General features: G+C 52.6%; 2 protein-coding genes and 10 non-coding genes across 15 annotated transcripts; all 12 read left to right on the forward strand.

Moving 5' to 3' along the window:
• Positions 1–2045: 2045 nt before the first annotated feature.
• Positions 2046–2675, forward strand: LMJF_33_1450 (conserved hypothetical protein; the record flags this gene model as incomplete). Its single annotated transcript, XM_001685854.1, has 1 exon — positions 2046–2675. One exon carries the CDS (start codon positions 2046–2048, stop codon positions 2673–2675), a length of 630 nt encoding a protein of 209 aa, XP_001685906.1.
• A 10335-nt stretch (positions 2676–13010) lies between these two features.
• LMJF_33_snoRNA0037 lies at positions 13011–13093 on the forward strand. The gene has a single exon (XR_002461054.1). It is a non-coding gene (small nucleolar RNA).
• Positions 13094–13149: 56 nt separating this feature from the next.
• LM33Cs3H1.1 lies at positions 13150–13219 on the forward strand. Its single transcript, XR_002461061.1, has one exon. It is a non-coding gene; the product is annotated as an H/ACA-like snoRNA (small nucleolar RNA).
• Positions 13220–13245: 26 nt separating this feature from the next.
• Positions 13246–13307, forward strand: LM33Cs3H2.1. Its single transcript, XR_002461072.1, has one exon. It is a non-coding gene; the product is annotated as an H/ACA-like snoRNA (small nucleolar RNA).
• A 51-nt stretch (positions 13308–13358) lies between these two features.
• LM33Cs3C1.1 lies at positions 13359–13466 on the forward strand. 2 transcript variants are annotated; one of them, XR_002461055.1, is made up of 1 exon: positions 13359–13466. It is a non-coding gene; the product is annotated as a C/D snoRNA (small nucleolar RNA). The 2 variants fall into 2 exon arrangements; XR_002461056.1 differs by having other exon boundaries at positions 13361–13466.
• Positions 13467–13522: 56 nt separating this feature from the next.
• On the forward strand, positions 13523–13592 carry LM33Cs3H1.2. Its single transcript, XR_002461062.1, has one exon. It is a non-coding gene; the product is annotated as an H/ACA-like snoRNA (small nucleolar RNA).
• Positions 13593–13618: 26 nt separating this feature from the next.
• On the forward strand, positions 13619–13680 carry LM33Cs3H2.2. The gene has a single exon (XR_002461073.1). It is a non-coding gene; the product is annotated as an H/ACA-like snoRNA (small nucleolar RNA).
• Positions 13681–13731: 51 nt separating this feature from the next.
• On the forward strand, positions 13732–13839 carry LM33Cs3C1.2. 2 transcript variants are annotated; one of them, XR_002461057.1, is made up of 1 exon: positions 13732–13839. It is a non-coding gene; the product is annotated as a C/D snoRNA (small nucleolar RNA). The 2 variants fall into 2 exon arrangements; XR_002461058.1 differs by having other exon boundaries at positions 13734–13839.
• A 56-nt stretch (positions 13840–13895) lies between these two features.
• LM33Cs3H1.3 lies at positions 13896–13965 on the forward strand. Its single transcript, XR_002461063.1, has one exon. It is a non-coding gene; the product is annotated as an H/ACA-like snoRNA (small nucleolar RNA).
• Positions 13966–13991: 26 nt separating this feature from the next.
• LM33Cs3H2.3 lies at positions 13992–14053 on the forward strand. Its single transcript, XR_002461074.1, has one exon. It is a non-coding gene; the product is annotated as an H/ACA-like snoRNA (small nucleolar RNA).
• A 51-nt stretch (positions 14054–14104) lies between these two features.
• LM33Cs3C1.3 lies at positions 14105–14212 on the forward strand. Of its 2 annotated transcripts, none has more exons than XR_002461059.1 (1): positions 14105–14212. It is a non-coding gene; the product is annotated as a C/D snoRNA (small nucleolar RNA). The 2 variants fall into 2 exon arrangements; XR_002461060.1 differs by having other exon boundaries at positions 14107–14212.
• Positions 14213–18874: 4662 nt separating this feature from the next.
• LMJF_33_1460 (conserved hypothetical protein) lies at positions 18875–19858 on the forward strand (the record flags this gene model as incomplete). The annotated part of the gene is made up of 1 exon (XM_001685855.1): positions 18875–19858. The coding sequence occupies one exon, from the start codon at positions 18875–18877 to the stop codon at positions 19856–19858; it is 984 nt and encodes a 327-aa protein (XP_001685907.1).
• Positions 19859–26876: the final 7018 nt, after the last annotated feature.

Below are 26876 nucleotides of genomic sequence, written 5' to 3' on the forward strand. Positions count from 1 at the left end.
ATGAGCGCTTGAGAAGCACGCCACGAAGAGCACGTCATCACTGCCGCCTCCTCCTCCTCCTCCTCCACCCCCCCCCACACACACACATATACAAAAAAAAAGCGAACACGGTCAATCTTCACCGCATCCCACAGCGCAAACCAATTCCCGCAGTTTTGCCCGCTTCGCATCCCTTTAGCAATTGTACCCGCAAATCACTCGCCCGCACACGAGCTCACGCTCCCATTTTTTCCTCTGCGTGTGTGTGCGTGTGTGTGTGTGTGTGTGTCCCAACTGCAACCTATGTTTTCCTTTGGCGAACCCTCGATGCACAAGCTTCTACCTCCGCCCTTCCCTCTCGATCCCTTTTCAGAACAAACTGCGCCTCGCCGGAGCATCGGTGTTTTCCTACACAGAAACCCGCCTCCGCCACCGCACCACTGCACCCCCTCTCCCCCTCTCTCTATGCGGTAGCTCTGCTCTCAGTACCAGCGCCGTCGTTCTCTCTTGGCTTTGCAGCGCTCTCACGCATTGATTGACCTCTCCCGCTCCCTTGGACCTTTTCCCCGCTCTACATAGTTCACCTCCTCTCGCTCCCGCTCACATATTTTGTTTTGCCTGCTGCTGCTGCCTCTGCTACTCTTTCTTTGTCGACCCGAGCAGGCTTTTCTTTTCCGGCGTTGATGACGACGAAAATGTGCAGAAACCACTTAGAACGGCAGTGGCCCTCAAGAGCCTCCTCGATGGAATCCGTAGCGCCTTGTGCTCGCCCTCAACTCCCTCTCTGCCTCTGTCCCCTTGACAGCCGCAAGGCACGCCCTCCCGTCTCCTCTAATCGCTTGTGGACCCCACTCACACCTCTCTCACCCCATCAAGAGCGAATGGGGCATTACACACCCGACGAGTGGTCGCTGTAGCGGTGCTGCTTCGCTGCATACCCCCCGATGCCACGCGTCGCGCTCGGTGTGCGCGTGCCGTGCTCGGGTCTGGCTGGGTGGTCGCACGCTCATGGTCTGCGGGCCCGATGGCGAGGGGGTCTCCCTCGACGAGCGCACCCGCGTCTCCGTGCAGATCGCACCCGTGGGCACCCTGGGGGGGCTTGGCGCAGGCGCCAAGGACGACAGCGCGGATGCAGGCCACGCTGGCGCACCGGGCACATGTAGCGATAGCAGAGCCGGGCTGCGTCTTCTGCGCAGCCACCACCCCCAGGCTACGGCAGGATACGTGCGGTCAGCCGACAACGCAGCCGTCGCGGTGCCTCGCGGGCGGCTGCTGGCGCACGCGGGCAGGGCGAAGGGGTGGTGCACACGAAGGGGTGCGTTGGAGACGGCGATTCGAACTAGCAAGTCGTGAGTAAAATGACCAGACCAAAGGCCAAGTACAAACCGCTGCACGTCCTGGGGAGCATCCCCGGCCATTCACGGGCATATGTACACCGCTACCCCCGGTGGCTGGATGAAATCCCAGCACCCACTCCCCCCTCTGTGTGTATGTGGGGATTCGGATGCACGTATGCGTGCGTGCCCCTCTCTCAATCCTCTGTCACTGCAGTCTCTCTCTCTCTCTCTCCCCTCCCTCATCTCCGCCGAGAAACCGCCGACAACATCTCTCTATGGTGTCTCCCCTGTTTGCGGTGAATAGCACACACGCTCCTCGGCTACTTTCTTCGTTTTTTTTTTGTTTTTTTTTCGTTTTCCTTTCGTGTCTTTCTTCTCGGTCGGGGGGAAATTGTCTCATCACTCGCGCATCAGTACTGTGTGTTCCCCGCTCACTCAGCCCCTCTCCCTTTCCTCACACGTACTCGGTCCGCCACGCACCAGCATACCCCCACCTATAACCCAACGCCCTCCCTACCTACCCCTCCTCTCTCTTCCCCTTTGAGCGCAACCCCCGCCCCTCTTCACGCTCCCACGTACCGACCACTCCCTCCGGTCTTCGGCCTACACGCGGCACTGACGGATCATCCTGAGCAACGGCTCTCCATTAGACGGATCGCACGTAGAAGGAGGAGCAAAGAAGAAGCACGTGAGCCCCCTCAACGTAAACGATTACACGCAGTCCGAAAAATGTACATGCATCCGATTGGCCAGCCCATGGGCCACCCGCTCGTGCCGCCAACAATCGTGAGCGGCGCCTACCAGGTCAATACGATTCCCGTCGTGCAACAGCAGTTTGTGTACACGGCACAGCCGATGGTGGCACCGCAGCCTATGATTCAGGGCGTTCCTGCCGCCACGCCAATGTACTCGGTGGCGCCGCCACGTCGGCAGAAGAACAAAGGCAACGCCGTGCTGTTTGTAGGGCAGCTGAACTACGATGTGACGGAGAAGGATGTGCGCGATCTCTTCTCGTACTACGGCCACGTCGTGAACGTTGTGCTTCTGAAGGACACCAAGCGCAACAACGGCAAGGGCGCATCCGCGCAGTCGAAGAACAACAAGCACGTCGTCGGCAGCTCCGCCTTCGTGACGTACCCGACGACCGCCGAGGCGGACTTGGCCATCATGTCCCTGCACAACCGTTACTGCATGGACAACCGCGACAAGCCTGTGCAAGTGTCCTACTGCCAGAAGACGGACATCATCTCCGACTTCGGCTACCGCCATGCACTGCAGCTGCACTCCGAGAACCCTGCCAACCCAATCCCTAGCATCACACCTACACCCTCCGTCGCCTACGCCATAAAGTTTGCGTAAAGCATACAAAGCGCGAGAGAACAAAGTGAATCAAGCAAAAGTGGCTACGCGCCTTGTGGGTAGCGGTGTAATGCACTCGACTGCGCGTGGGCCTGCAGACTTTGTTTTTTTCGTTGGCACGTACCGAGGGCGAGCGCAGTGCGGGGAAGCGGATCGCACGATAAAAGCTGAAAAGCACCAGAGAGGCTGGGGGTAAACGTTGTGTAGGAGGCACGACAGTGGTGAGGCGGGCGCATGTGTACGCTACGTAGACAGCTAGGCGGCAGGGCAGGAGGAGGTGAAACACGCACACACACATGCATAAACACGCATATGCACAGCCTGCTCCTCTTATCTTTCGCAAGCTGCGCACGGGTGCATGCGTGTGGAGCATACTTATTGTTTTATCACTGTCAGGCTTTCTTTTGCTTGTCTCTTTCCTGTTCTACATTTTTTGTGTCTGTGTTTGTGTCTGTGTGTGTGTGTGTGTGTGTTAGCGTTGTAGGCCACATCACTCTCTGTCAGAAATTAGCTTCGTGTGCGCGTTCCATCACAATTGTGTGTTCTTCTGCGGCGGAGATCTGCTGCCGATGTTCTCTTCAAGTGTCGTCATTGCCGCCTGGCCCTCTGCTTGTGTCCTCCCCCACTCGCTGCGTCGTTTCCCCTATGCAAAGTTGGCCGTGTGCGGGTGTGTCGCTGCCTGTGAGATGGAGAAATGGGCAAAGACACATCCAGCGCTCGCTGGGTTGTCGGCGCGCATGTATGCGTGACCGTGTCTTTTTGCGGCCCTCTTGCTCTCCTTTCCGATCATGTGCCGCGTTTTTTTGTTGCTGTTTGTCCTCCTCCACTCTCTGAATCAAAGCTGGACGATCACTTTCTGTGTTGTGCTTCTCTATCTTCCCATCACCTCCTCGTGAAAGCTGCGGCTGCAGCTCACCCTCACCCTTTCGTCTTCCCTCCCTTCTCACAATCAGTCTCGCAACTTTTCCCTTGTCTTTTCGCTGTGGTTTGGTTCTCGTCCCTCTCTCTTTTCCTCTTTACACAAACTCGTAAAATAAGCCCAGAAAAAAAAAACTTGCAGAATCGTGTGTATGCGTGCATGTGTATGTGCGTCTCTGTGTTGTGTGTGGTTGTCATACCGTTGTTTGCTCGTTTTTTTTTCCACCGGCGTCCTTCTTGCTTCTCTTCCTTTGTGTGTATGTGTGCCTGCGTGCGTGTTTGTAGCTCTTTTCGCTTTCATTTTCGCTGTCCTCCTGCTGGGACAACGGAGGTCTGAGACTCATACACACAGGCGTGACGCGCACGTACGCAGAGGCCCCGCCCCGCTCCGCCCACCTGCCCCTCACTAACCCGCTCAGCGGCCTTGCATCAACGAAAGTGGGGGAGAACGCTGGAAGTGGAGGCATATCGATTTTCTGTCCTCTTTATCTTCCTCGCTTCCCTCTTTTGTTTCTCGTTTTCGTTTTCGTTTTCGTTTTCTTTTTTGTTGTCGTTTTTCCATTGCCTCTCATCACCATGTGCTGCTTTATTGGTTCCTTCGTGCTCGCTTCTCTTTTGGTTGGTTGTGTTGTCGGAGTCGTTGGCGTTTTCACACAGGCACAACAAAAACACAAACAAAAAAAAAAATAATTTTTTTCTTTGCTGTTGTTTGCTTGTTTTGTTTTGTTTTTGCTTGCGCGTAACAATGCAGGGAGCACCCTTGCTCATGACCGCATATAATGTTGCCTTTCCGTTGCCTGTCTCTTCTTCTTCTACCCCCTTTTTTACTGCGTGTGTTTGTTTTTGTCTTTGTTTGTCATTTTTTTCGTTGTTGTTGTTGGTCTTCCTCTTGTTCGCTTCTCTCTCTCTTTCCTTCGAGGTCTAACACGCATTGCAGTATAGGCTTTGACGTCGTTGTGTTGCTGACTTGTGTGCGACGGTGGCGCGCTTCTGTTTTCCGTTGTTCGTATATGTTTTCCACACCTCTCTCCCTCTGTATATACAATTATTTATATGGCCCTTTCCCTTACTCTTTCTCTCGTAACTTTTCACTTGTCTTGTCAGCTCCTCTGGTTCGTTTTTTTTGTTCGTGCTTTGTTGTCTTCCTTATTTATTATTATTGCGCTTGCTTGCTTGTTTTCGCCTCGTTTCGTTTTTGTGTGTCTCTCTCTCCTTTTATCCCCCCCCCCTTATGATTTGTTTTTCACGTATTTCGCCTTTAGTTGGCTGTCGATAGATAAAAAAGAGAGCAGAAAAAAAGTAAAGCACACTGTAGCTCTACTTGCCTGGTGTGTGTTTTGTGTGTTGTGTGTGTGTGTGTGCGTGTGTGTATCTTTTTCTTTATGCTTTCTTCCCCTTTTTTGTGCTGTTTTTCCCCTCTCCCCTGTGAACTAGTTTCAGGTGCGTCTCAGTTGCGCCTGTGTGTGCATAGGTGTGCGCGTGATGTGGATGTGAACCATCACCCTCCCCCTTTTTCAGGTGGTCGCATCACTGTCATCCATGCTTTTTTTTCCTTTCCATCTTTTGTGTGTTCCTTTACTGATTTTCTCCCTTTGCCGAGCACCTTTATACGCTCATCTCTTGCGGATGCTGCTTGTCTTCCCTGTTTGTGTCTCCGCGAGGTCTACAGGTATTCTGATGTCGCTCATCCGTTGCCTTTCCTTCCAGCGTTCTCTGTATACCGCTGCTCTTTTTTTTTTTGCTTCGTTGTGTTGGCCCCTCATGTTTGTGGTTGCCGTCTCTGTCGTTGTTGTGTTCTTTGAAGTCGTTTCTCTTGTTTTTTTGTTGTTGTTTTCTCTCCACCTGCCGCTATCGCCGCGTGTGTAATGCATTTCTTCGTCGCCGCTTTACTGGTACGACCCTAGCGTTCTTATTCGCGAGAGCGCTCCGCGTACACGGAGAGAGAGAGAGACGCGGGGTATCATCCCGCACACACACGAGGGCTGTCCCGACAAGACCGAAAGAACTCGTCTTAAACACCTCCACAGATGCGCACCATGCGTGCAGAAGCATGCCTACACACACACACACTTACACAAATACAATGCACGAACAGAAGAATGCAGGCGTGACATCACAGAACGAGGTGAAGGTACGAGACTATGAAGTACATCGCACTCTGAAGTGTACGAGGCTTGATGTCGTCACAGTGTCTCTTTTCTTCACTCCTCTCGCTCTCTCTCTCTCTCTCACTACGCCGCGCACGCGATCAATTTCTATTACTTTACCACACGCTTTGTTTTTGTGTTATCTACGTTGTTGTCGGTTTCGTTGAACCTGTCGCTTGTCTTCATGTTGTTTCGCTTGCTGGTTTCTTTCTGTTCTGTCTTCTCTTATTCTTCTCTAAGATACATCTACACGATGGTGCTCAGCTCGTGCTCCTCTTCCGTTCTCTTTTGTTTGTTTGTGTGTGTGTGTGTGTGTATATGCCTCTCCTCTATCTTTTTGCGTTGTTTGCTCGTTTCTTGTATTTATGTCGGTGCATCTTCTCCCCGTTGTTGCGCGCATTGCATTTTCTGTATCTTCTCTCTTTCTGCCCACCTCTTCGGGCTCTTCCCCACCCACCACCCCACCGGGCCCCTCACGTTTTCACCTCTCCCCGCTCCCTTTCTTTTTCTCCCACCCACACATCTCTTGCTCCTCTTCCTTCCTTTCCCACTTAAAGCCGAGTCTTCTTTACGTGTGCGTGCATTGTGTGTACGTGTGCTTGTTTATTTGTTTTATCTCAGCGGGAAGGGCGTGTCGGTGTGTGAATCCTTGTCGCTGCGTAGCAACGGCGCTGTAGCCACAGCCATCGGTACCAACCCCACATGTGCGTGTTAGGAGCGTCTTTGTGGGCTTTTTGTGCTCATGTGTATGTGTGCCACCCGAGAGTTGATGCACCAGCTCACACTCCGGCCCTCTCCCTCCCTCCCGGCGCGCCGTCGTCCGTCCTTTTTTCTCTTTTTCGGAGTGTTCGCTGTTGTTAACGTTTTCCCGTTGTCGCTAGACACGAGTGCGTCAACGAGGTGTTGTCGCCGCTTTACTTTTGCGGCAAAGAGAAACGGCGATATAAGATCAAAAAGGGCGCGCGGACAACGCAAAACGCAGTATGCGCGGGTACGCAGCACACGGGCTACCTTCCCGATTTTTTGTTTCGTCTCAGCGCCTCCTGCCAACACGCTCGCACACACGGAATCAACCACATAATCCGCCGCCAAAAAAAAAAACGGATCAGGGAGCAAAAAAAAAGGCACTGAAAGTGATCTGGAAAGCAGACGCCTACCCTTTCTTCTTTCCGGTAGAGGTGGGCGAGAGGAACCGCGGCTGCGGAAGCAGAGCAAGAGAGACGGAAAGGAAAGAGGGAGAGACTGGGCGAGGAAGAAAAACAGCATGAGCTGGTAGTGGGGGAGGGGGGGGGGCAATGAGAGCGTTTTTTCTTCGCCCAGTCCAACCCCGCTGACCCCGCCCCTGCTTCCCCCGCCCCCCCCCCCACATTCTCCTGACTTGCACCTACTTTCTATAGAACTACTAGCGATTGCCTGGCCGCCACTAGAAGCCCATATTACCTACCCTCTGCTTTATGTCGAATCTGTTGTTTGTCTTGTTTAAGTTGCCCCAGGACCACCACCACTACCGCCACCGCCCCGTCACTGCCGCCGCCAGCCCCACGCATCTTGGAAAAGCCAGGGGAGCAATGTGGCATCGAGTGCTGTTGGAAATGCGGGTTCACGTTTTTTTTCTTCGTTCTGAGAGTGTATGCGTGCGTGCGTGTGTGTGTGTGCGTGTGTCCAGGTGCATATTTTTTTTTCCTTTTCCAAACTGCGTACTTCGTTCTCTTCTTTCCTCTTCTCTTTCTGTTTTCGAGTGTTCGACTCCCTCTCCCCTCTCTCCTGTTTCTAGCACTGTAGCTCGTGTCTACTGCATTTTGCTTTCCCTGGTCTCTCTTTTTTTTTTTAGCGACAAGGCACGTATGTGCACATGTGCGGATGCCAGCGGTGTACACAAGAAGGAAAGGGCGAGATGTGTCTTCTGCCTTTCTTCTCGCTTCCTTACTCCCTTTTCCTTTGTCAACGCTGCTCTCGATGTTGATTAGAGGGACCCCTCCCTCTCTGACAAGCCCACGTACGCGCACGCCTGCTCCTTCTTTGTTTTCTCTCCTCACTTGTATCCCCCAAAGCTCCCCGGGCTGGTCTACCTCCTCGCCTTTCCCACCCCTTCTGTGCGTCTTTTTCTCCACCACGGTTGTTGTCTACATCGCCGACGTTGCCAACCTGCCTGCATTTCTCTTTTCCTTCTCTCAGTTACCACTGAAGTCGCGCATTCATCATAGCTGCCGTCACGCGGACGGAACTTAGCGCCGCGAAGCACCTCTTCCTCTTGATCTTCCCCATCGTGCGGGAAATAGCAGGGAGAGCAGCAGGAGAGACTGGGGACGCGAGTGCATGTGTGTGTGTGTGCGCGCGCGCCAGCAGTAAACAAAGTCGAAATGCACACGAAGAGACCCCCTCCCTCCCTCCCCCACCCTCCCCGCACATACACAAAAAAGCAACAGCAAATAGCCGAAGCAAACACCAGGTTAATTTGAACTGTTTCTTCCTCGGCGTATGGGGGCGGCTTCTTTTTATGTGCGTGGTTTGTGTGCTGTTGAAGTGCTGCGCTTTGAGGTGGAAGTGCCGCACTCCGCGTCTCTCCATTCACGCTGAGTGCGGGAAAAAAAAGCGAACGACACATGTATGCGCTCGATGCTCTGAAAATGGCGGCAAACGGAAAGAAGAGTGCGGAGGCCTTTGTGAAGCTGGTGAAGGGGAACAACACGACAGATGCAGTGGAACCAATAGAAAGAAGAGAGAAAAGGCACTTGGGGAACTTGTTGCTGCACGTAAAGTGGGGCGCACAGAGAAGGTGTCAGCGTCAACGATATTATCCGTGCATTCACTCCCTTCCCTCTCCTCTTGGTCTCCGTCATGTCTCTGACAGTTCCCGCTAAGGCTCCTCTGCCTCCCCACCACCCACCCGCCACACTTCGATACTCTTCCTGGTGCTGTATCTTCGTGGACGGGGAGGCGGGTTGTTTTTTGTTGCTGTTCCTGCGTCCGGCATCTCCGTTTCTTCTATGTGCGTGTTTTCCTCTATTTCCCACATCTCTCAGCATCTTCTTTTTCGCTTCCCACTTGCAACTTTTGTGTTTTCTCTTTTTTTTTCCTTGTGAAGAAAAACACCGCCTGTATTCGTGGATGTGCGTGGATGTGCGTGTGTGTGTGTGTGTGTGTGTATGTGTCCCCCACCCCTCTCCCTCCCGCTCCCTCCTCCCCCCACCCCTGCCACCGCACCCCACCCCACTCTTTAGTTTTCCTTCCTGATCTTTTTTTGGTCGGTTTTGCCAAATCTCTCTCGTTTGCCCTTCTCTTTTGGTTGTCGCCGTGTGTTTGTGCTGTTCTGTATAGATCCCCTCCCCGATGCTTTCCCCTCTTTTTTCTTTTCGTCTTTGTTTGTTTGTTTTTTTGTTTTTGTTTGGCGCCCTGTCTCCCTTATTTCGTTTTTTTCCGCTTGTTTCTCCCCGGGTGCGTCTTTGGGGTGCCCTGTATCATTGCAACCGTTTCTTGCAGTGTGCTCGTTTTCCTTTTGTGCAGTATCGGTGTTCATCTAACACAAGTCCACTGTCCTTTTGTTGTTGTTTTTCGCCTTGTTTCCCTTTTTTTTCGTTTGTTTATCTGTTGGTGATGCGTGTGGGTGTTCTGTGCGTGTGTTCGCTTGTGTATGGGTGTGTATGTAGGTGCGCCTGTCTCTCTGTCTGACTCTGTCTCTGGCCCCACCCGCCCCCCCCACCCACCCTCTTCTCCCGCTTATCCACCTCATCCCTCACCACCTGTACTTCAAGGTTGTGTCTCCTCACTCCCCCTCTCTATCTTATACTAACAAGGCACCACCACCCACCAACACCGCCACCGCCCCTACAAATCAGCCGTGCATGTTTCTGTCGGTATTATGTGGGCGGCGACCACTCCCCCTCTTCGTTTTTCTTCTTGATTGCTTTTCACGTGTTCATCCATCAAATGCGGCCTTCTTGTGGCTGCGGTTTTTTTTTCTTTGCGTGGCTCTCTCGCCATGGAGAAAATACGCGCGCAAGCACTGTGTGTGTGTGTGTGTGTGTGTACAGCAGCTGCGAGGACAAGAGGGAGGAGCAGAGGGACGGGAAACAGGAACATGAGCGAAAACGAAGGAGAAGCGCGATGAAAGACACCAAACAAAAGCACATTTTTCGTGTGCCCTTCTTCGCTGTTGTTCTTTTGTTGTCTTCCCTCTCTCATCTACCGTCTCCAAGGAGAAGGGTACATGAACCTGTACGTCCGTGCGATGCACTCACACACACACACACACACACACATTCTGCGCACATACGCAAGCATAAACACTTTACCCTCCTTCATACCGAAGGTAGCGATGCGAGGGGGGGTTCGCTGGTGGCTAGTGGATGTTGCCGATGTTTGTTTTCTGTTTCTTTTTGCCGCTGTATTTTTGTTTTCATAAAGTCAGACAAAAAAAATGGAAGAGTTGCAAGTAAACACACACGATCCATGACGCAATGCCAGCTGGTTCTCTGGAAACCTAATGCTAAACATGAATCTCTTCCCTACTTGTGTGGATGTAGATGCAGACGTATTTCAGCACCACACAAAACGAAGCAATCGACAAAAAGCCGTTTGTGTGTGTTCCCCCCTCCCCCACCACCACCACCACCACCACCACCCACACACACACCTTTAACCTTCCTCTTGCGTTTTTCTTCTTTTTTATGGTTCACGCAAGCTCATTGCTCGTTACCGCGTACATGTCGACTGTCTTGATCATCTCGCTCTCTGTTTATGACGTTATATGTAAGTAAATGCTTGCTCTTTCTCCAGTGTTTCCCCCTTTCTTTTCGTCCCTCATCAACTCTGTGTGTGTGTGTGTGTGTGTGTGTGTGTGTGTGTGTGTGTGTGTGTGATCGGCTTCAACAATCTCCTCTGCTTTTTTTTGTCACATTTTTGTGTTTTGTTTTTCTGTTTGTGTCTTTGTCCCCCAACCCTCTTACGAGTGGATTGCAACCTCGGAGTCTTCGACGTGCTTTCGATTGTGCTGTTTTAGCATTTCTGCGCGTGGGTCTGCGTCTTGCGCGTTCTTCTCTGTGGTCTTCTCATCGACGCACAGGCGCGCAGACAGACACGCATGCGCGAAGAGGCATCATCCTTTTCACTTCACCCCTCCTCACTTCCCCTTCTTCCTTCTATTTCTTTTTGTTTGGGTTGTTGTTGTTTCCGTTTCACCTGCAACAAACAAGTGCCAACAACATGGAACACAGAGGCGCCGATGCGCCTACACCAGTAAGGAGTAGTGATGCGCTTCTTTTTGTTTTCGGTTTCGTTTTTTTTCGTGAAGAACAGGAAGCGCTCCGCTAGACACACGGCCTGATTTGAAGTCAGACGTCTCGACCTAGACGACGAGGTGATAGCCGTAGTGCGATAAAAGTCGCTGAGCTGTGGATGTGTGCTTCTGTTTGTTGATTTGTTCGTGATATAATGGCACGTTGACGAAAAAAAAAACAAACGCAAAAAAAAAAAGGAGAAGGAAAGGGATGAGGGGAGAACTCTGACCAGATATCCCTCCCTCCCTCCGTCCCTCTCTGAATAAGTTCGACTTTTCGCTTTTACGTGTGCTCTTCGCTCTTGTACTTATATATATATATGTGTGTGTGTGTGCACGTGTATGCGGATGTGCGCCGATAAGGAAACAAACCAAACGAAAGCCTGTGCAGAAGTGGTTGCGTGCACCGTTTTTTTTTGTTTTTGCGCTCTGTGCTGTGTGCCGTGTAATTTGCCACGCTCGAATCGAGACAGAAAACAAGCCTCTTTTTCTTGTCTTTTTTTTCCCTCACCCTCCCTCCTTGTCCCCCTCAAACCCTCATCACACGCTACAAAAAAAAAAGAGAGATGTGGAGACCACCAAGAGTGACAGTGTGCTTTTTCCCCCCTTTCCCTTGTTAGATTACGGTTTTCTTTTCGTTTTTTTTTAGCCTCCTTCCTCTCTCTCACCCTCTCTCTCTCTCTATCACTCATCACCGCTCTGCTTTACTTCTGTGGGTGCCTATGTGTGTCCTTGGCTTTTCTTCGCTGTCGATGTCGGACTACGCCTCATTATGAGAGAGGATCTTGCCTAGTCCTCGCCTCTCACTTCCTCTGCCTTGTTTTCTCTCCACGAACTTCATGGTGTCCTCATGTCCGCAGAGACGTCCGCAGTTTGCTGCCTTTTCTTTTTCCTTTCGTCTTTTTGGTTACTCGCCTCCTTTGAGTACACCCGTCTGCCTCCAAGCCGCATCCATGTGTTGTGTGGTTGAATGAGGCGCATTGGTCTGCAAAGCAGGGCTGAATTCACTGTTAGCGTGCCGAGAAGCGCGTGTATCTTGAGCGTCTATTCTTGCCTTTAGCTCAAACGCTCCACAGAAACAACAGCATCAGGCCGCACTAGTTATCCAGCCGCGCATGACAATCCCAGTCGGCTGTGCTGTGCTTGCTGTCCCTCTTCCCCCCCCCCACACACACACACTCTCCTCCTCCTGCGCCTCCCTCTCCTCTCCTTTGCCGCTCTTACCAGGAAACGGCCTGCAGCCCGCGTTCTCAGCCTTTGCCCTGCCCGTCTTCCGTTTTTTTTTCATGCCACCTCCGCTACCCATTCTCAGACATCGCCAGTGTTCGCTAAAGGGGTGTGCCGCAAGGGACTCGACTGCGAAGGGAAACGAGACGCACTACAACACACGAGTGCGGGCGCTACTCGAAAGAGACCCGGCCTCGTGCCGACAGCCAGGTGATGCTCCATAAACAACAAAAGGAGGGGTTCACCCGTGGCTTTCTGCAGCGACGCACCGCTGTCTTCTCCTCCCCCCCGTCTTCGACGACGACGGGCGCGTCATCTCATGTAGCCAAGCGGGCGGATCTGACGTTACATCCGTGGATGGACGTGGAAAGGCCGAAGTCTCTTGGCCAGGCAGAGCCGCCGCGAATGGAGAGCCTTGAAGCAACGGCGAAGAGCCACCCCCTCCCCCCCCCCCAGGGCATGGGCGGCACCGAAGGCAGCGCCAGTGGGGGCATTTATTTCTCCGCCCACCAAGCCAAAGCGAAGGGACTGTCGCAAGGCCGCGGTGGCGCTGGGGCAGTGTACGATGCTAGCGGCGAGAGCACCACCGCGCATGACAGGACCGACGTAGATCCGAGTTCCCACCAAACCGCCCGTTGTGTCAGTGGGCTGCTTTGCCGCCGCAGCGGGCCGTGGATGGGTGGCGCCGTGAAACATGCCGACCAGAACCCCGGAGAGACAATGCAAGCCGGAAGACGACCGCTCGAGACAAAGCCGAACGCGAGCCCGTGCCACTGAGCGCCCCATGCGTGGGGCGGCACGTGATGCACACATGGATACACTACACTGTAGAACTGTCGTTTCTCTGACGGCGCTGCGGCCCCCTGCCCCCTGTCTCCTTCCCCCACCCCCGCGCACGCCGCGGCATCGAGGTCTTCGTGTACCCCGTGCGCCCCCGCTCGTGGCGCACACATGGGGAATGGTCAAGACCGAGAGACGCCACGGCCGCACACCACGCGCAGTCCCATTTCGCTCGTCCCGCTCCGCACCGTTGAGCTGCCGTCGATGAACAATGGGCCGAGACGTGCGCGCGCCCCGCTAGACACCCTGCCCCCGACCCCTCGTGCGCGCCGCCGCACACATGATGAGACTCTTTTTTCGCTGCCACTGAGCGCCCCATGCGTGGGGCGGCACGTGATGCACACATGGATACACTACACTGTAGAACTGTCGTTTCTCTGACGGCGCTGCGGCCCCCTGCCCCCTGTCTCCTTCCCCCACCCCCGCGCACGCCGCGGCATCGAGGTCTTCGTGTACCCCGTGCGCCCCCGCTCGTGGCGCACACATGGGGAATGGTCAAGACCGAGAGACGCCACGGCCGCACACCACGCGCAGTCCCATTTCGCTCGTCCCGCTCCGCACCGTTGAGCTGCCGTCGATGAACAATGGGCCGAGACGTGCGCGCGCCCCGCTAGACACCCTGCCCCCGACCCCTCGTGCGCGCCGCCGCACACATGATGAGACTCTTTTTTCGCTGCCACTGAGCGCCCCATGCGTGGGGCGGCACGTGATGCACACATGGATACACTACACTGTAGAACTGTCGTTTCTCTGACGGCGCTGCGGCCCCCTGCCCCCTGTCTCCTTCCCCCACCCCCGCGCACGCCGCGGCATCGAGGTCTTCGTGTACCCCGTGCGCCCCCGCTCGTGGCGCACACATGGGGAATGGTCAAGACCGAGAGACGCCACGGCCGCACACCACGCGCAGTCCCATTTCGCTCGTCCCGCTCCGCACCGTTGAGCTGCCGTCGATGAACAATGGGCCGAGACGTGCGCGCGCCCCGCTAGACACCCTGCCCCCGACCCCTCGTGCGCGCCGCCGCACACATGATGAGACTCTTTTTTCGCTGCCACTGAGCGCCCCATGCGTGGGGCGGCACGTGATGCACACATGGATACACTACACTGTAGAACTGTCGTTTCTCTGACGGCGCTGCGGCCCCCTGCCCCCTGTCTCCTTCCCCCACCCCCGCGCACGCCGCGGCATCGAGGTCTTCGTGTACCCCGTGCGCCCGCACTAATGACAGAGGCAACTGAGGCGCTGGTGCTCTTCGTAAGAGCTTGATGGTCAGCGGCGCGCTAGCTGTTTCGACTTCTAAATCGGCACCGAGGCGAGAGATGGTGATTTAACCACGATGGTGGTGAGATCAGAGGTGCCGAAGCCTACGTTGATGCGACCATGGTGGACGAGTTAGAAGAAAGGGAAGGGCGCGAGGCTTTTTGTTGCCGCAAGATTATTGCGAGACGTTATACTCATGACCGTGCTGCACCCTACGGCTCTCTGTTACAAGTCTTTTTTTGCTGTTGTTCTCCGGCACGCAAGGCGGATTCGTTGAAAAGGGGAAACAACGGACAAGCTAAAGATATAGTGCGTATTGGTGGACGCAAACCCGCAGGTAGGTGGGATATTCGCTTGTTGTTTACCACCGAAGGGAACCTCTGTGTTTGCGCGTCCCTTTCTTGGCTGCATAATTCCGTGCGCGTCAGTTGACCTGTAGATGCATGCACAGACGCTAGCACGCCCGCAAACTGGGGAGAAGATTCGTGAGAAACAGAAATTAATGTCTCGACCGAAGAGAAGTGATGGGTCGTGCGTGGGGGTGATAGCAGCATTCTTCAGCCCCCTACTCTCCCATGCTGTCGCTTCTGCCACCCGAATCCTGGCGGAAACGACGCAGCGTTGCCTGCGGCGCTACGATTCCTGATCGATGTTGCGCCGCCCTTTCGAAGCCCACGCATACTTAGTCACGAACAATGACTCCCTGCTTTCTTCATGTCACACACACACACACTGTCACTCCTCCTGTTCATTCTTAATTTGCATGCAAACATCACACACACACACACAACTGCACATGCGGCACCGGTAGATCTCTCGTCATTCTCCCTCCCGTTTTTCTCTCCTTTTCTCCTTTTCAAGTTCCTTTTTCCTTTTCCCCCTCTTAGGTTGCCCTGTTCAGGTTCAGCTCCTCCATCTACCCGCCCCAATCCGCCCCTCCCCTGGCCCTGCAGGATTCTCTCCCTGACTGGCCTCTATCCCCCCACTCTCGTCGTTTTACTTCTCCTTTTCCCTCTCCCCCATCTGTCGGTGTGATTCTTTGTTCTTCGTTTGTCCTCGCGCTCAGCTCCGTTGTGATCTTCGGTTGTTGTGCTTGTTCTCCCCTCACTCACCCACCCATCCACCCACACCCCCACCCTCTCCCCCTTTTCCGTTCCCTCTGCCGTTGCCTGCTCAGCCGCACACGTGTGTATCGGTGTGTACGTGCGGGGCCGTCGGAAGAAGAAACGAAAATAAGGAAGAGAGAGAGAAGGAAACGCTGGTGGTTTTTTGTCTTGTTTTCTCTACTCCGCCACTTCCACACGTCTTCATTTCGTTGTTTTTCTCCCCTTCTTGTTTGTATTCCGCTCTCCTTCCTTGTGCGCCTCTCTTTCTGTTTTGGTGGTGTGCGGAGCGCCCTACCGTGTTCCTCCACCCCTCCCCCCCCCCCTCCCTCTCCGTCCTCGTGGCTCGTGTGAACGTCCGCGTGCGGAGCCAACAAGTGAAAAAAAAAAAACAAAGAGCAAGCAAGCAGGGCACGCGGACGCCTAGGGGGTGGTCCACGCTTTGTGGTTGCTTTTTTGTTTTGCTTTTCGAGGCACTTTTTTCTCATCCTTCTTCTCACGATACTTGTTCTGATACGGTTGCTCACTTCTGCTGCCGCTACAGTTACCCCCTTCCCCTCCTACCCGCCATTTTCTTCTTTGATCGACATTGGCGCGGTCGGACACCACTCCGCATCACTAGTCGCGCCAGAGATCATTCTCTCGCAGCCAGAAACAGGAAAGACGCAACCGCGCCACGCTACTCGCTCCTTCCGCTTATCCTTTTACTCGTGTCCCGGTTCCCACTGATACTGTGGCATCGCACGACACTCCTTCACCGGCAGCAGAGCAGAACCAAACGGAAAAAGGGAATCACAGCATCCAGAAGGAAAACAGCAACCAAGGCCCGCAGCGCTATCCTTCTCTGTCTCTGTAAACGCTGCGTGGTTGGATCGGACGGACAAGCAACCAAGCGAGAGAGTCTCAACGCAAGTGACACGGCGAGAGCTTGACGGCAACACAAATGGGAAGAAACGCAAGCGACAGCCCCCTCTCTCGCACGTAGACGCGCATACGCACCAAGAAAGCACGCCGCCCACACAAGGATACTCATCGCTCTCGCTCCCTCGCCCGTGAGTGCTGCTCTCCACTTGCTCACGTGTACGGGTCTGCCTTCATTTGTCTCAGCGGGCCATTCCTCTTTCTCCTTCTCTTGCGGTCCTTTCCCACTGAGAAGAGGTCAGAGACACACATACACGCGCGCGCGCACGCCAAAACGGGTGTCGAGTCCGCAGCCAACCGCCGAAAGCGAAAGAGGAGAGTCCTTTCTTCTTGTTGTATTGCATTTGAAAACGGTAAGGAAAAGGGAGAGCAGGGCGGTGGGTAGAGAGAGATCAAGACAACGTCGTATCACACACATCGCTCAACGTACCCCCACTCCCACCATCACTCAAAACGAAAAGGAATCTGTGGCCGCGTGCTGGTGCCTGCGTGTTTGCTGTCCTTGCCTGCTGCAGTGGCTCCTCTCAACGCGGTCACTCAAAGAGCGAGCGCCTCACTCGTTGGCAACCACCACGCAACGTGGCTCTTCAGACGACGAAAAGGGCATAGGCGTTTATACGCCTCTCTTTTACGTTAGCGTGTTTAACTTGCGCCCCCCCCCCACACACACACGCCACACAGCCACTCCCATTCGGAATTCGTTTGGTTTTTTCATTTCTTCTGTCTTTTTTTTGCATCTTCTCTTGTAGCAATCCTCGAGACGAGAAAGGTACAAGTAACCCCGATCAGCTCTCTGCAAGTCCTCTGTTTTTTTTTGTTGTTGTTTGTTTGTTTGTTTGTCTGCTCTTCCTTGTCGCCTTTTTCTGTGTGTGCGTGTGTCAGTGCGTTTGGCGCAGTTCCCGCGTGTGTGTGTGTGTGTGTGTTACTGTTTGGAGTGGTGTAGCAGCCCCCTGTTTCACTTTACACTTTCCTTCCCAAAACACCTCGTCTTCCTTGTGTCCCCTCTCCTCTCCGTTTCGCGCGTGCACTCTCAGTCTCCCTCCCCCGCTTTCCTTGTTGTTCGTGTTTCTTTGACTGCTCTCGAGTTCGCGTTTTGTGTGTGTGTGTGTGTGTGTGTGTGTGTGTGTGTGTGTGTATGTACGCTCACATCTACCCATTTTCTTCCCCTCCTTTTCTTTGTTGTTTGTCTGTTGTTTTGGCTTGATCTCTCCCCTCCACTCTCACCCCCTTGCCTTTCAACTTCTCTTTGCGAGAATTAAAGGGGTTTGTGTACATAGCGTACTGCAGATATACATCAATACCCTTGTTTTCTGTGTAGTTTACCGAAGTCATTTTTTTGCTCGATTTTTCGACGTGCACGTCTTTCCTCCACCCCCCCCCCTCTCTCTAACCGTTCTTGTTTTCTTGTTGGAGTGTGTGCACTTCCTGTTTCCTCTTTTTACTTTGTGATCCCTACCTCTCTCTTTCTTCTTCGTTGTCTCCCCCTTCGCTTTCTTCAGGTTTCTGCGTTGCGTGTGCACGCACGTTTCTGTGCTTCTTCGATTACCTCATTTTGTTCGTCACCTTGTTCAGGCGCTCCGTCGCCTTGTTCTTTATCCGTCTCTGTTTGTGCGTTGTTAGTTTTTCATTTTCCTTCATTCTTCTCTCTGTCTGTCGTGAGTGTTACCTCGGTGTTGCTGTTGCTCCTTCCCCTCAGCACCCTCCCTTCATTCCTCTCGTGCCTTTTTTTTCTCCCTTCCTCACTCCCTCTGTAGTGTGTGTGTGTGTGTGTGTGGGTGGGTAAGTGGGTGTGTGTTCTCTCCAGTTTGTTGCCGTTCTCGTGCTTGGTTTGTGACTCCTTCGTTTTCGTGCGTGTATTTTTGTGATTGTGTGTGTGTGTGTTTTCTGTTTGATTTTTGTTGTGCTAGTTTGAATCGTTCGCCGCCGCATCTCTCTTCTTCCACTCGTTCTCTTTGCGTGAGCGCGCGTTATACCTGCTTCTTCTTTTCTCCCCGCCCCTCCCCCATCGTACATCAAACCCCACCATTGCACTGATCTCCTGACATCTCTTTTTTGTTGTTCTCTTCCAGTGAACCATTGCTTCGCTTACCTGCCGTCCCCTTTCCTCTCTCCCGACTCGCTAATCTTTTCCAGATCGAGTTCTCTTGTTCTCCTTGCGCTTCGTTCCTACCTATATCGTTTCTTTCTTGTTGTTGTTGGTTTGGTTTGGTTTGGCTGCTGTGGTTTGCTTCGCTTGTCTTGTGAACCCTCGTCATCGTTTTCCGTGTTCCGTTTTAGTCGGCTCCACAAATACACACACGCCATCCACCCCCTTGAAACCCATCGTTCTTCCCCTTCACCTTTAAGGTCGTACGGAGTTTACGCCATCACACACGCAGACTTCCACGGACCAACAAACCACAACTCTCTCTCTCTCTCTCTCTCTCCCTCGCGCGATCGTAACACGCCGGACCTCACGCCAGAACAGCGGAACACATCGTGCAATACGCAGACAAGAAGTACACAGAACGATGGCGCAACTGTTTGTCGGCCAGCTCCCTTTCAGCAAGTTTTTCCCGGACGACCTGCTGGACCTCTTTCGGCCGTACGGGAGTGTGATTGCGCACCAACTGCACATCCACCAAGGCAACGCCTTTGTCACCTACGCCACAACGGATGAGGCAGACCGCGCCATCCAGGCGCTGCACAGCAAGTGCTCCCTCGGCACACGCAGCCAGCCGATCCAAGTGATGTACTCGAAGGGGACGCGCCTCATTTCGGCCTTTGGTCTGCACCACCGCTCCGTCTGCCTCTCCCGCAACAAGGATCGCCAGCGCAGCAAGGAGGCGAGTGCGACAGCCGGTGGTGCCACAGAGGATGACACGCTGCTCAACGAGGTATCCAACCTCAACTCCTCATCCTCAAAGAACGTCATTCTCACGCCACTTATGTGCACAGCTGGTGGTGCTGGCGGCAGCGAGGAGCCGAATACGAGCTTTACCACGCTCTTCAGCAGCTACGGCGACCTTAGCGGCAAGAGTGAAATCTCTGGTGAGGAAGATGGCCGCCAGCCCAGCGGTGTACACGGCGCCGTAGCTTCTTCGAACGCCTTTCTCCAACAGCAGAAGCCTCCGTCGTATCCGGTCGGCGCAGACCCGCTGGTTTACAGTAGCGCTATGGGGTGGCAGATTGCTCGTCAATCACTGGTGGCGAGCACAGCTACAACTCCGCCAACGTCGGTGATTAGCAACGGCGCTACCACGCCCATGTCGGACTTGATCAACCCCTCCGCTCCTGCGCCTGCACCGACGCCCGTCACATACGTCATGATGCCGAACTCCGGCAATTCGATGCCATGTGTGATGCCGCTGTACTACGCCCTTCCCGCCTCCACAAGTGCGGCGATCGCGCAGCAACAACAACGGCAGCAGCAAGCCTTAGCTTCAGCTTTGGCGTCTTACAATGCGCGGGCGGCCCCAGTCCAGATCGCATATCTCCCCATCACGCCGCAGTAGGTTGGAGGCTGCGCACACACGTGCCCTTCGCTCACCGGCCTTGCTTGATCTCTTCTCTTTGCCCTGGCACACACGCACTGGCTGTGGCGGTTCTCTCGCTTGTCAGACGGTCCGCCTACGTGTGTGCCTGTGCTTGCGTATATATCAGCTTTTGTGTGTACGCGCACGGGTTTCTGATCTGATGTGCGTTTTTCTCCGTGGGAATCGGCGTGCTGGAGCAAAGCATAGCCTCCCTTCCTGTGAGTGCGCGCGTTTTGTGGGCGTATGGGGAGAGTGCGGTTGCGGATGACGGTTGCCGGATGCCTCCTTCCCCCTCCCCCACCCCCTCATCTCGTTCGTCTCTGCTTCTTCCTCCGCTCTCAGCAGTCGGCGGTACCTCAAACAAGATGAGAGAGAGAGAGAGACAAGACATCGGAAACGAAAAAGAGACAGACGGTAAGGCATGATCATAATAAACCCTCTTCTTCTCCCCTCCCTCCTCTGACAGTGCTGGTTGCTTCATATCTACATGCATGTGTTTGCCTGTGTGCTCTTGATAGCATGCCTTTTCTTGCATCCATATGTACGCTACCTTTCACCCCCTCACCTTCTTTCATTTTGCCCATCTGCCTTGTTTTTTTCTGCTTCTCATCTGTCCCTCCCCCTCTTCTCTTCGCCTCTCACCCTCATGCCTCACGCAGGCCAGGCACTATCACTGCCGACGTGCAGGTGAGAAAGATAAGGAGCACTACCACTAGGCGACCTGAGCGCGTGGATCGAAAAGGAAGGCGCTCTTGTGTGTCTGCGTGTGTGTCTTTCGCCTACCACATGCGGTTGCACGGAACAGCACCGAAGTCGTTTAGCAACCTTGCATACGCACACGTGTGTGTTTTCACGTCTGCTCGTGTGCTGTCTGCGGCTTTGAGGGATTCTTTTCTCACGCTGTGCCATGCACGCTGATCGATTCATCACTTCCTTTGTTGTTGTTTTTTCTTTCTTTTCAATGATGTGCTTGTTTGGGTCCTGCATACTGGGCAGGTGTCCTGTGTATCTGCGTGTATATATATACATGCTTTAGTTTTGTGTCGCCACAGCCGCTTGAGTGCAGCATCTCTGTGAGGAAAAGGCGGAGACGTGGATTGGAAAGAGCAGCGCGACAGCGAGAAAACAGCCAAAAAAAATAAGATGCAGATTGGAGACATACGAAAACAAAAAAACAAAGCGCACGACACTTTTTTTTTGTTTTCGTGTGTGCCCGTAGCAGAGACGAACATGTCATACTTGTATGTGTGTATTTTGTATGTGTAAGTGTGTGTGTGTGTGTGTGTGTGTGTGTGTGTGTGTGCCCGCCGTGTTTTTTTTTTTGCTTTGGCTGTTCGCTCGGCCTCCCCACCCTTCCCTCTCTCTCTCTCTCTCTCTCTCTCTGCGTTTTCTTTTGTATCCTCGGCGCTTTGTTGTTGTTGTCGCCTCTTTCATGGTGTCGTTTTCTTTCGTTGGGTTTTGTGTGTGTGCGTGTGTTTCTCCTTGCAGCCGCTTTCACTTTCTGATATATGCCGCTCTGCCTCCGCATGGACGGTTTTTTCCTTCGACCTCCCCTCTCGTTTCCACCACTCTTCTCCCCCTGTCCGTTCTCGTATCTCTCCTTTCTTTCTTTCTCCCCCTTCCCCTTCTCCGCTGTCCTTTTTTTTTGGTTTTCCTCGCTCTCTACTCTCACTTTCGTTTTTTATCGCGTGCGTCGGTTGTGTTCTCTTGCCCAATCTCGCACACTCTGCTGCGCACTCTCCTCTCCTCCTCCAACTCTCCTTTTCTGTTTTGTGTTCTTTGTGCGTTGCTCGTGTGTTCCCCCCCCCCGCCCCGGGCGTGAGTGGGCGCGCTTCATTATAACTTGCAAGAAGAAGGGAAGGCTGTGTTTCGCGTAGTTGGGGCGACCTTTCTTCGTTTGTACATATGGCGCTCGTTTTGTTTCGCCTCTTTCCAAGTTGGAGGATGTGAGGGGGATGCGTGATAGACATAAGCCCCTCTCTGTAGATGCGTCATGCGTATGTGCACGCTGACTCTTTCTGTGTTCCATCTTTGCAACGGTGAATCTGTGCATGAGGACTGCGTTCGCGGCTGGCTCAAGCCGACGCACCGAAGCCCTTCTGCTGTGACAAGCTTACGCGCATTTATATCGAATAACATGCACGTGAGCAGACACACACATACGCACATCAACCAAAACGCACATAAACAGCGCATGCGTCTATACACACGTTATCGTTCTTGAGCACACAAAGGAGCGAAAGGAGAAGATGGTGGGCATGTTGTGGTCAACTGCGCATCTAGACATCTTCTCCTCGTACTGTGTTCTTGCTCACTCTTAAATTGCCTCAGCGCGCAGATACAAGCAGGGATGAGAGGAAGAATGAACAAAAGATAGCGATGTCCGCAGAACACAAGAACCTGGCAAAATATAAACTGCGCCTTCTTTCTCTCAGTGTGTTTCGCTCGCTCGCACTTCTTCCCTCCCCACTCCTTCATTCTTTCAGTGCTGCAGGTACCTTGCAATTTGGTATCCATGTATTTCCACCCCCCCCACACACACACACACACCACCACCACCACCACCACCACCCTCCCACCCCTTCCTCCCTCTTCGGATATGTTATAGTCCTTCTGTTTCTTTCGTTGCTTTTCTCTTCCTTTGTGTAAGCGTGCGAGTATTCGGCCCTTTTTGTGTGTGTGTGTGTGTGTGTGTTCTCTTTTCTGTCCTTCCCTACGTTACCTTGTTGTCGTTTACAATGGTTTTTTTTCCTTTGTTTTCTCTGTGGACTTGCCCCACTCTTGAATAGTTATGTTGAATCGTCCGCTTTGTGTGTACAGCATGTTGATGCTGTCTCTTCCTCCAAAGCCCGACTCTTCTTCCTCCTCCCCCTTCACAATTCCGGGGCGTATGCCCCCCCCCTCCTCCTCTCCTCTCGTTTGGCGTTGCCGCGAGCCGGTAGCGGTGCAAGTGGGCAAAAAAGTGGGAGGGTAAACGGACAGCAGATGACCAAAAGGCGCGCTCTCGGGTAGAGTACGCGAACCTTGTATGTGTGTATGTGTGTGTGTGTGTGTGTGTGTGTGTGTGCTCCTGTATGTCGTACATCAGTGGGAGTGGTCGCCTCCACATACGACCAGGACAGCTGAACAAGACACATGTACGAGAAGAAAAAAAGAGAACGGAAGAGAGCACAAAACCACACGAAAGGAAATATCAGAAGGAAACGAAACGAACAGAGATAGGGAAAAGGCATACCAACGCCTCGAAGCAACAGCACTCGCGGGACATGGAGAGAATATATGTGTATGTGTTTGCGTGTATCCTTATATATGTATATATATGGGGGAATGTGTAAGTGTTTTTTCCGAGGGTTGCTTCATGTTGCACCAGTGTCGCAAACCAATGAAGAAGGAAGGGGGGTCTTATCACGGTGATGGAGTCACTAGTCCACTGCTGCGCCTCTTCTACATCACGTCCACATACACACATCTCCTCTCACCTCTACATGCCACCGCGCCATCTCATTTTCTTGTCTTTTGTTTTTTTTTTGGTGCCGTCGGTGCTGCTGCTTTCTTTGAGCCGCGATGTCTCTGAGAACATCGACTTTGAGATGGGCATGCTCTGGCGGTCGCTCGCGAGGGCCTACTCCTCACCAACGAAAACAGATATCCATTCTCACATATTCTGGTAGCACTTGTAAAAGATGGCAGTAGGCACGAAGAAGAAGCAGAAAATTACACGCACGCACAGCGAATAAGCGAGGCGGCGAAGCAACTCCGTGTCACGGGCACAACGTTCGCACTGCAATCGCTTGTGTGTGTGTGTGTGCGTGTGTCTTTCTGCTTTTCTCCAACTTGCTTGGCACTGTACTCCCTGTTGATGCTTCCGTTTGCCTACGTACATGTATGTGCTTACCAGTTTCTTTTTCCCCTTTTTCTGCTCCCATATCGCAAGAAGCAATCAAAAAGAGCGAAAAAAAAAGGGCGCACATGACGCTACAATTTTGTAGCATGTGTGTGTGTGTGGGGGGGGGGGGGGGGGGGGTATGCGCGCGCAAGAGTAATGCTCACGCCGATGTCGTTTTTCGTTTCTCATTTTCGAGTGTTTCCCTGCTATGACTGGTGCGGATTGTTATAAAGGAAAACAATACGAGACGACACAAAAAAAGGTGGGAAAGTGGCACTAGTGTTGCCCTCTCTCACTAACACACACAAACACACACATATAATATATATTCGGTCTGTCTATATGTCTGTTGGGTCTATTGCAGTTTGTCTTGTGCTTTTTATGTGTGCTTCTTTCTTTTTTGTTTATATTAGATACGCAGGTATGTACGTATATGTGTGTATATGCACACACATATACACATGTACCATATATATATATGTATATATGTATGTCTATATTCCACTTCCATTTCTCCTTATTTTGTTCTCTTTCGACATACCTCTTTTTCTGCTTTCGCCATCTTTTTTCTGCGCACATCTATATGTGTAAATACATAAACGTATGTGCGCATGTGGCACTGCAGCCTTTGTTTCTGTCTCTGCAGCACATATATATATATATATATATATATATATATATATATATGCATGTGTACGTATATATATATATATATATGTATATATATATATATGTATATGTATATACGTATATGTGTGTAGAGGCATCTATCTATACGGTATATCGCTGCGTCTCTGCATCAGCTTTCTCTCGCCCTCGCTGGCTTTCGTAGCTTCGGAGTTCACCACACACGCACACGCAAACGCGGCAAATCACGAAGGGGAAGAAACGAGGGGGAAAAACAAAAACCTTGACGCATTCGTCGTTAGCAAGTGGTGCTCATCTGTAGCGCACCTGCGAAACAGCGCCAGCGAGACAATGAGCCTCAGCTTACTCAGAACGACGTGCAAATGGACAAAAAAAAGTACAGGTCCCGTTTTGGCAAAGGCGAGCAAAAACAGAATATATGTACATACATCAAACAACGGAGAGCGCGAGTACGTTGCTCTTTCTCTCTTCTTCTTTTTCGCTTCTCCTTAGCTGTTCTTCGCTTGTTCTCTAGACCTCCTCACTGCGTATGCGTCTGTCTATATATCTGCTGTTCTATTGATCCAAACCTTTTGTGTGTGCCCGAGTGTGTGTGTGTGTGTGGTGTGTGTGTATCGTCTGGTTCTCGCTCCACCCACCCCCTTCTCAGTGAAGAAAGAATGTGTTGGTATGTGAGCATGAAAGAGAGAGGCAGTGGTGTGTGGATGATTACCCTCCGACTTCAACTTACCCTTAGGTCATGGGCGCGCATACTGGTGCAAGCCTGCACCCCCCCCTCTCACCACCACAACCTCACTCCCTGGTATATGTTTTTGTGTGTTTCCTCTCTCTCTCTCTCTCTCGACTCCCACGACATGGGTCACCTGTTCCACCGAAGCGCTTCTCTTCGTTTCTGTTGCCGCCTGACCCTCCCTCATCTTTTTTTTTGTTAGTGCCTGCCTCTTCGCTACTTGCTGCGTTGTCTTTTTTGTTGCTGTTTTCGTCTATCCCCTTCTCCCCCCCCCTTTGTAGACGCGGCGCCTTCTTTTCTGCTATGTTGTTTGTTCGAAGCAGCAGAAACACGTGGCCGTGCGTGGGTGAGAGCACGCTGGTCAAGAGAGAATTTCGACGCGTAAGTGGTCCGCCTACCTTATTTCTATTATTACCGTCCTTATATTTCTCCATCCCCTTTTATGTGTGTAATAGTGAGTATGTGCGACTTGCTGTTCCCGTCTGAGTTTTATTTTCCTTCGGTTCTGACTTTTCGCGCGTCTTCCTCTACGCAACAGTTGGCACGCTTGTTAATTGACTCTTTTACGAGGTAGCTGTCATCAGATTCTTTTTGTTTGTCTCAACTCTCACTTTCTCCGCGCAGGCCGGCGTTCTCTGCACCCTTTTCTTTCTCGTTGAATCTTTTGAAAGGATGAGGCTCAGTCACCTACACCCCCTCCCTTTCTCTGGGCCTCTGTACCCTTTTTTCGTCGTCTATGTGTGTACGTGCTTCCGACACACGCCACCTCCGGCAATGCCATTTTTGCTCTTCCACACCTCTACCGTATCTCTCTCTCTCCCTCTTGGTTCACTTCTTGTCTATTTCGCAACACGGAGGCGCTCGCACAGACACATACCCAAACCTGAAAGAATCGTGATGTGCAACTCGGTAAAGCAGAAAGGGTTGAAAGGGGGAGAGGGTGGAGGCAGTGAGGCTGCCCACTGCCAGGAGGTGAGTCTGTGAAGCGAAAGACGACGTCGTGGACGCGAATGAAGTTGAAAGAGCGAAAGCACTTTCAAAGATCTCGCAAAAAAAGAGGGGAAAGAGGCGCCTTACCTGTCACACTCTTCTTTGAAGACCCCTCGCCGAGTATGTGTACGTGAGCGCGGGCGGTCTCTACATGTTCCTTTTTCCTCTCCCTTCTCTCACATATGTTACTCGCCAGCACTTCATACACCATGTTTTGATTGGTGTTTCTTTCCTGCACCACCACTTGTCGACACGCTCTCTGTTTGTCTTTTTCTTCATTGCTTTTTCATGCCTCTCTTCCACATGCTCTCTCTCTCTCTCTCTTTTTCCTGTGTGTGTGTGTGTGTGTGTGTGTGTGTGTGTGTGTGTGTTTCTGTGTGTTCCTTGATCACCTTCAGCGCTTCAAGCTCATTGCTCTCCCTTTTTCTACTCCTCGGTGCATGTGTGGCTTTCTTAGCGGGCGCTCGTGTTGATGTGTGCCTGAGTGTGCGTGCCCTCCATTTCCGTGTTTGTTTCTTCTCCCAGGCGGCGTCGAGGAGAGGGGGCGATGACAAGCAGACAAAAAAGGAAAACGCAGGTACAGTGCGCTTAGTGCGCACAAGAAGCAGACAAGGAACACGCTCACACAGAGCAGCAATAAAACCAGCTGTGAGTTGTAGTACCACTTGGTCGATCTCGCTGTAGGCGTGTTTTTCGTTTCTCTCTTTGTGGGCATGTGTTCGCGTTTGTGTACATGTATGTGT

The sequence above is a fragment of the Leishmania major genome, chromosome 33 (assembly GCF_000002725.2).
Source record: "Leishmania major strain Friedlin complete genome, chromosome 33".
NCBI lineage: Eukaryota > Euglenozoa > Kinetoplastea > Trypanosomatida > Trypanosomatidae > Leishmania > Leishmania major.